Source organism: Pyxicephalus adspersus, chromosome 10, assembly GCF_032062135.1.
Source record: "Pyxicephalus adspersus chromosome 10, UCB_Pads_2.0, whole genome shotgun sequence".
NCBI lineage: Eukaryota > Metazoa > Chordata > Amphibia > Anura > Pyxicephalidae > Pyxicephalus > Pyxicephalus adspersus.
The window spans coordinates 58,754,729-58,762,451 of NC_092867.1; the positions used below are offsets into that span (position 1 = coordinate 58,754,729).

The following is a 7,723-nucleotide window of genomic DNA, read 5'->3' on the forward strand; positions in this document are numbered from 1 at the left end:
GCACATATTTTATATTAGAAAAACCCCATGGAACACCACTAAACAAAAATGTCACATAGACGGGTTAGCTACCTGCTGCCATCTAGGGGAGGAGTATTTCTTTGTTCTGCCTGTCGCTATACATCCCTGGTATAGACAAATGAAGACAAATTATTTGCAGTAAATAATAATTTTCGGACGTTGAACGATGAGGCCTCTACACACACAAGATTCTTGTCCGATAACAGCCCTGAGACGATTATCGGACGAAAACCTTTGCTTGTGTGTAACCGGCCTTAATGACATCCAAAATATATAAAAAAAAAAAACACACACACAACAAAAAATGTCAGTGGGGGCAGTGGCTGTTGTCTATTGATGGCAGGCTTGAGGATGGAACTCCTCGCAGCTCGTGCTGACCCTGCCGTTTAAGCTGTTATCCCACCCTACCATTCCTCACTTCCCTTCCCTCCTCCTTACTAAGCCGGACAGACATAGCACTCTTGCCTAGTCCAAGTAGCTGTGCTGCACGGGTCTCCCACTGTTTGTTTGTGGTGTAGAGACCCAGGCCCTCCAGATTTTCAATCAAAGATGGTGCCCACACAACCTGCAGGCCTTGTGATCCTATGTCCCCCTCTGTGTGGATTTCTTACTACAAATTCATACAAGTCTTCAAAGCTTAGAGTTCTTCCAGAAAACTACAGGCCAGAACTTACAGCTTTATTACAGTTCATGTGACTTTGTACAAGGGGTGCTTGGGGGCGAGAGGGGAAAGGGAAGGGGGGTTCTTCTCAGATGTCCTCTTCCAGAAAATCTCTGAGCAGACTGAGGGCCAGTCTGCGGCAGTCCTCAGTGGACATCCCCTCCCTCCAGGGGGTATTGTCCTTAGCACAGTTCAAAATCCTCCAAGCTCCTTCGACTTCTTCTTCCATGTATTGGCCATGGAAGAGACCATAGAGTGCAATATGTGATGGACGTTCTCGAGATGAATTGGCTCAGTTACTGTTCCAGTATCTTCAACACGGCTTGGGCGTAGGGGCACTGCCGGAAGACATGTAAAGCTGTCTCCTCTTCGATGGCGCAGAAAGGGCAGTGTCTGTACCTACATAAGTTCCTGGCGTGAATGAAAGTCCTCAGGGGTAGTCCTCCTTGAACTGCTATCCAGGACCAGTCCCTGTGCCTGTTGGTAAATCTCTTGGATCCGATGTTTGTTCAGATTTCTTTGCAGGTGACTGCGTTCCTACCCGGAACAGGTTCCATAGAGTTCCTTCCACGGATTTACTTGTAGATCGTCTTTGGCTTCCACAGATCCGGCTTGATATCTTGGAGCTGGTTCTCCTTAATGAACCTAAAGGTGTCCAAGTAGAACTCAGTTGTACAGCACAGAACTGTCCCACTTCCCCAGGCTCCTCCATAGTGGGAGGAGAAAGAAACGCGCTATGGAGTTTCCTGCAGAAGTTGAAGATCAGTCCACCAACGTCCTTCTTACAGTGTTGAAGGTGAAGAAGACTTTCAGCATCATTGCAATGTACGGGACTCCCTTGCCACCCTTCTGATGTTCCTTAAACATCATCGCTCTCTTGACTCGGTCCATCTTAGAGCCCCAGATGAAGTGGAAAGTTGCCCTTGTGAAGGCCTTGTAGGTGTTGGTGCATGGACGCTAGGCCTACGCGAGGTACTGCAACACAGGGAGGGTTTAGTTGCGGAGTACCAGTGTCTTCCCATCGATGGTGAGGTCTCCAAGGATCCAGAGGCCGAACTTCTGATGCATTTTTGACAGCGTCTCTTCCCAAGACTTCAGGGCTGCTCCCTCTTTCCCGAACCAGACGCCAAGTATCTTGATAATTGAGGCTTGAAGGGGATGGTCTCAGAGGAAGGCAGGTACCAATTCCTCAAGAGCATGGCTTCCGACATTCCGCAGTTGACTTTTGCCCCCGAAGCTCAGCGGAAGTCTTCGCAGAGCTGGACGAGCACGTCGATGTAACACTTGACCTGGTGCGGTGATCCCTCTGATCTCTGGATTCCGTCTGATGCACTCGGCAAACAGCTCTATACATCAAACAAATTTCAGACCTCAGTTCTTGAGGTCGCATTTCTGAACCTTCTGCTTGTACAAGAACCTAATCATGCCTCAGCGATGGTGGCATTCTGCCCTCCACCACCATCCCCTCGTACAGCTCTAGTAGGTCTGGGCCTATGAGGTCCCACAGTGCTACATAGAGCTCCGCTGGGAGACATTGCAACCCAAGGTCCTACCTTGCCTAAAGGATTTAGCGACAGAAGACCGTTCCTCCAAAGTGAGAGAGGCATCTGTGAAGGCTGCACCTGCAGCATCAAGAGTGTTAGTGATACCTGATAGGAACCTATTTGCAGCGTCACCATTAATATCTTTTGGAGAGTGAAGGATGCAGTAAAAGTCGTTGACCACTTCCATCGCCTCTAACTTCCCTTCCAATTGAGCTCGGCGGGGGTGTGTGGCCGGATTGGAGCTTCATCAAAAGAAAGAATTACATTTCTCACCTTTCTCGAGATGTTCCACCTTGGAANNTGCTTGAGTTCCCTCTTCCTCGCACACACAATTTACTTACTTTGGTGAAATGCCTCTTGTCCTGCCTCCAGTTAACATACTCACCCCTCAGTTCTTCCATCAGCTCTTCTTTTTCCACCAGGGCACAGTTCAGCTTCCAGGAGCCTGGAAGGAGGCTCCTGCCACCATCTCTTTTTAAAAGGGTGGGAGGTAATGTCCAACTTCGCAATGATGCCGGAGCTGCGCCCCATCCTCCTCTATTGGGCAGTTGAAATCACCGCCCATTATTACTGCTCTGGTGGTGGCGAGTCCTCAGGGTCTGGAAAAGCTCCAGCTGCTCATTCTTCTCAGGGGAGGCATACACGTTTAAGAGCCTAGGGGGCTGTCCTGCCCATGAACTGTCTATGAACAGTAGTCAGCCACAAACGAGCTCATGCACAGTGTCAAGGGTGAAACGTCCACCCCTGTTCAGAATGGCTACACCTGCTGACTTGCAATCTCTACCCCCCGACCAGTAATAGGGACCCTGGCTCCACTGGGAGGACAGATGACTGTACCTCCTAGGGGGGGAAGGGCACATTCCTGCAATGGCACCCGGTTGGGTGTCTACAAAGCTAAGTACAGTCTGCCTTGGTAATGCGTCTCTTATGCTCCTCACATTGATGGAAAAGATTGAAATCTTAACCATGATGATATGTGGAGAAGTTACTATTCAGCCGAATCTGCACTACTTACACCAGGAGGGGGGCTGTCCCCTCCGTCTGGACCATTTCCCAGAATGTGGTGTCCTCCTCCGGGGAGGGGGGGGGGGGGGTTGGAACAGGCTGGGATTGTAGGGCATGTTCTTGAGGTACTCGCCGATGTCCTTGGTAAACTGGGCGTGCCTCCTCCTTCTCCTCGTTTGTCTGCCGCTTCTTGGACAAATCTATGTCCTCTGCAAGGCTCTGGGGATGTTTCCTCTTCCAACTGGGGGTGTCCACTGTTGGGGGAGTGGGCGGGGGGAGGCCTCCTCTGAGGGGAGGTCAGGGGGTAGGCCTGTGGGCAGAGGGGCTTGGTCTGTGGGTGGGGCTGGGTTGAGAGGGGGGTTCTGGGGCGAGTGGGGAAGGGGCTTGGGGTTCTGGGTCAGTGTGGACGGACTGTATGTCAGTGGGTTGGGGCGGGGCCTGGGGCACTGGGTTGACCTGGGGAGCTGGGTTTGGGTTCTGGGGTGATATCTTGGGCCTGTGGGGAGGGAAGTTGAGCCTGGGTAGTGGCTTGGGCTGTGGGGCGGTTCCTGGGGGTGGGTTGGGATTTGGGAGCAGGTCCAGTAGACCTGCTGGAGGTTTTGGGCCGAGTGGCTAAGGTAGGGGCCTGAGAGGCGGAGGGCTGGGAGGAGCAGCTTGGGGGGCAGGTTGCCCCTGGGCATCTGGGAGCCTATGCTCACCTTATTCCCCTCTGGGAAGGGGTCCATTTCTATTGACTCATCCGGTGGTGCCTGCTGTTCCTGCGCCTCGGAGTATTCCAGCATAGGACCTTGTCCATTTAGGGCACTCCCTATACAGGTGATCCTGTTCCAAACAGAAATTGGACTTGTGCCCTGTGGCACGGAGCAGTTCTTACCTACATGGCCAGCTAGCCCGCATCTTCTGAAGGTTCGTGGCATGTCTCCGTAGTGCAGGATCCCTGGACACGGCCCGAGGTTGTGGCAGGAGGTCCCTTGTGGTGACGTCTCTCCTCAGCTTGCATGTCAGGCCATTTTCCGGTCCGGAAGCCTTTGGTGTCCAGGATGCGGGTTGGTTCCTTCAACCTGGTGCAAAACCTTTTTAGGATGACACCAGCATGCCATGCCTCCATCCCACAGGGTTAGAGAGGATTTTACATTCTACTCTCTTCACAAGTAGAGGATTGACAATTTTCTGATGAGACGTACAGATTTCACACAATCTGGCATTGGAAAGATCACCCTCTCTGACCACGCAGCCATTTACTTTACAGTTCATGTGTATGTATCCCCCCGAGGAGACATTATGACACTCGTCTAATTCTATTCCACATGTACAGCCAGCAGTCTGGGCGGCATACGAACCTTTCAGGAAACAGGCAAATGTCAGCAACAGAAAACACACTAAACTCTCCAGCACAGATTAGGCATAGAACAATGGGGCAAGGGGGCTATCATGCCCCAGCAGACATTGGCAGTGCAGGACTGAATCAGGAACTATTCTGCTTATTAATTTTAGCACAATCCCCTTCAGCTGCACAGTCTCAGAACAGGGGATGCGGAGTGACCATTCACATCCAAAGAGAAGCCGGGGATGCACAGGAAGCAGAGCAGAGGACCGACAGCTATTTGCCTGATCTTCCCTGATGTTGTAAGCCATGCCGACAAAGACAATTATTATTGTAGGACGAAGGCTGGGCAATGGAGGCAGCAGGGGGCATTATAAGAAGAGGGGAGGCAGCAGGGTGCATTATGGGAAGACAGCTGGGCAGTTAAGGCAGCAAGGGGCATTATAGGAGGAATTCTGGGCAGTAGGGGCAGCAGGGTGCATTATGGGAAGAAGGTCGGGCATTTGAGGCAGCATGGTGCCTTATGGGAAGACAGCTGGGCAGTTAAGGCAGCATGGGGCATTATGGGAAGGCAGAAATAAAGCATATCTGAAAGTGTATAGTGTATTACAGAAGGGAAGCAGGCTGGTAATGTCACTTTCAGAGTTCTGGTGGGGTCCATGTAAATCACAGCTCTTCTTGCATAGTGCACAGCCCCACCCTCTGGCCATTGTAAGTAAGGGTTCCTTCAGGGAAGATGGTGGCAATCTGTTGACCTCTTAATCTCAAATCCTTCATATTGATTTGGAGGCCAACATGCTCTTGACTATGTAATAGGTGAGCTGTGATGACCCCAGGTATCAGAGGTCCTCTATTGGTGGCCAAACTACAGCCAGGATAGAGAACATGTCTACTAGTGCTGTAGTTACTTTGATGTTGGATTACCATGGAAATGAGCCCTTTTTATGGGGGGGGGGGGTGATATAAATTATATATTTTATGGTTTGGGGTTTACGACCCTGTTGTTGGGTGTTGCGTGTAGCTCTGTACTATAAATCCCCAATATTATTACCACTTTTACCACTTACACCAGACAGTAATATATTTCTACCCCCCATCTATAATGATATACAGCACAAGGCCTTGGTCATACGCTGAAATATTTCTAGATTGCATTTCCCACAATCTCCACAAGATGGTGATATGGGTAATACTGAGACAGGAAGTGATGTCATATGTTTATAGGAAGTTCCGGGTTAGAGGTGAGTTAAGAAGAGAGAGGAGACATTGCTGGAACTGGCAGCAGAGGAGGTAATAGGATTTTATTTTATATTTACCCCCAGTAACCCCCCCTCCTTTGTGTCCTTTTCAGCCCCCAGCAGACACATCTCTTCTGTAGTTTTATTGTTGTCTCTGGGGGATTCATTGTGACCATTACCACAGAGTTGTCCCTATCAGAGCCGATTTCTATCTCCACCAATGGCATAGTTCTGGTGGTGATAAATCTCCCTGCACTTCCTGTTTGTGTATTAGAGTTGTCACTGCAAGGAATACAACCTTGCCAAGCCTTATGATACAGACTGGTACCTAGAAGAAGGCCTTGTTTGGGCAGGGAAATAGGTTTAGATATTTATATAGTGTTTACAATAATATACCATCTAACGCGTGTACGTTACAGTCTGTATGTTAGATGTCCCGCTCCACCGTCTAATTAGGGTTTCTGCAGCCCCCATACGACTTTCCCAGCACGCCTCTCAGAACAGTTTAATATATCCAATTTACTACTCCTATCTGGAATAGACGGGATCCTGCATCTAATCCTACTTCCCTTTGATATGCAATAAACATCTGCGATATTTTGCCGTCAAAATATTATTTGACCCAGATTTTATTCTGTCGTCTTGAGCAACCATACATTTATTGATGGCTATCCATTACTAGTACCTGGCCTGATACGTGCCGCAACATAAATTGTAGTTTCATACATGTGCTGTTACTCCTTAATGGATTCTCACACAAGTCCTCGATTGAACATTGCATATATTAACAAACACCAATAGATGTTACCCAAATATGTCTCCCTAATCCCCTGAAGAAGCCCCTTGGGGCGAAACGCGTCAGAAAAAGAGGCAAGACACATTTACTAGAAGGACTATGTATAGTATCATGAGTTAATATTTTAGTTGGTATACTATTGTAAACACTATTCTGTGTATAAATGTATCTTTTCCTTCCTTTAAGTACCTATGTGTTCATGTGCTGCTTTCATTATAACATGAAGCTTGAAGGAAAGTCTGGCATAGACCATATGGAGGAGAGGAATGGCGACCACTGTCCAGTTATCTGAAAGTTTATTCCGTCTATGAGAATCCATATACCTCGTATATTCACCCACTGACCTCTGCTGACTGAAGCTACGACCTACTAAGCTGTGCTATATATTACATACTCGGTGTTCAGCCCTGGTTGGGAGGAATATGTAGGCGGGTGGCAACCCCTGTATTGTGACCAAACTTACCAGTAACCACCCAAAGACAGCCGGGTGCTTACTGAAGTGCGCTGGGTGGTGCGCCCAGCTAAACGGGGCCGAGAAGAATACTGATATTGCTCAATCTCCCATAAACACGCCTACCTGTCCTTCAAGCTCTAATATTGGGAGGTTTTCCACATGGATGGGTAATAGAACAAAGCTGGGAAATGCAAAAACCAATATCAAACTTTATATTCCCCTCCTACACCCCCCACCTTAATATTGTCCAACCAGGAAAGTCCAGATAATTCTCCACCATCTGTCTACAGAGGAACCAACATAGATCACATGACCACACCACAAGGATGGAGGAGGACTCGAGTCAGATGAGCGAGACGATACTGAATCTCACCCTGGAGATCATCTACCTGCTGACTGGGAAGGTGAGGAGGATTCTGGGAGGTCACATGACACCACGGTTAACAAAATGCAGACCTAATCAAAGGGGTGAGGGGGATTCTGGGGTATCACATGATAGTTTTTTTGGTCTTTATTGTAGAGTTTCCCCCCTGTGAAGTCCAGGGGCCAGGTGACCATCACAGTGCCTTCACCTCACTGCCTGACACCTAAGAGAACCAAGAAGGTTCTAAGAGTCACCCAGAAGATGATTGGGCTCCTGACGGGAGAGGTGAGCAGGGAATTCTGGGAGATTATTATGG

General features: G+C 49.0%; 3 protein-coding genes across 6 annotated transcripts in view; 2 read left to right on the forward strand and 1 right to left on the reverse strand.

Moving 5' to 3' along the window:
* The window catches only part of LOC140338964 (uncharacterized), a gene marked incomplete in the record, with an annotated part of 329,302 nt that overhangs the window by 311,808 nt on the left and 9,771 nt on the right, over positions 1-7,723 (forward strand).
* Positions 1-7,723, reverse strand: part of LOC140339029 (uncharacterized) — a 150,369-nt gene that overhangs the window by 35,012 nt on the left and 107,634 nt on the right. The gene's annotated exons all lie outside the window — the stretch shown is intronic.
* The window catches only part of LOC140339133 (gastrula zinc finger protein XlCGF66.1-like), a 7,871-nt gene continuing 5,739 nt past the window's right edge, over positions 5,592-7,723 (forward strand). The window contains exons 1-3 of one of the 3 annotated variants that reach the window (XM_072423715.1): positions 5,592-5,845; positions 7,334-7,447; positions 7,564-7,692. In XM_072423715.1, the coding sequence (XP_072279816.1) occupies positions 7,370-7,447; positions 7,564-7,692 (207 nt within the window). In that variant the 5' untranslated portion in view covers positions 5,592-5,845; positions 7,334-7,369. The other 2 variants (XM_072423714.1, XM_072423712.1) reach the window with 2 other exon arrangements.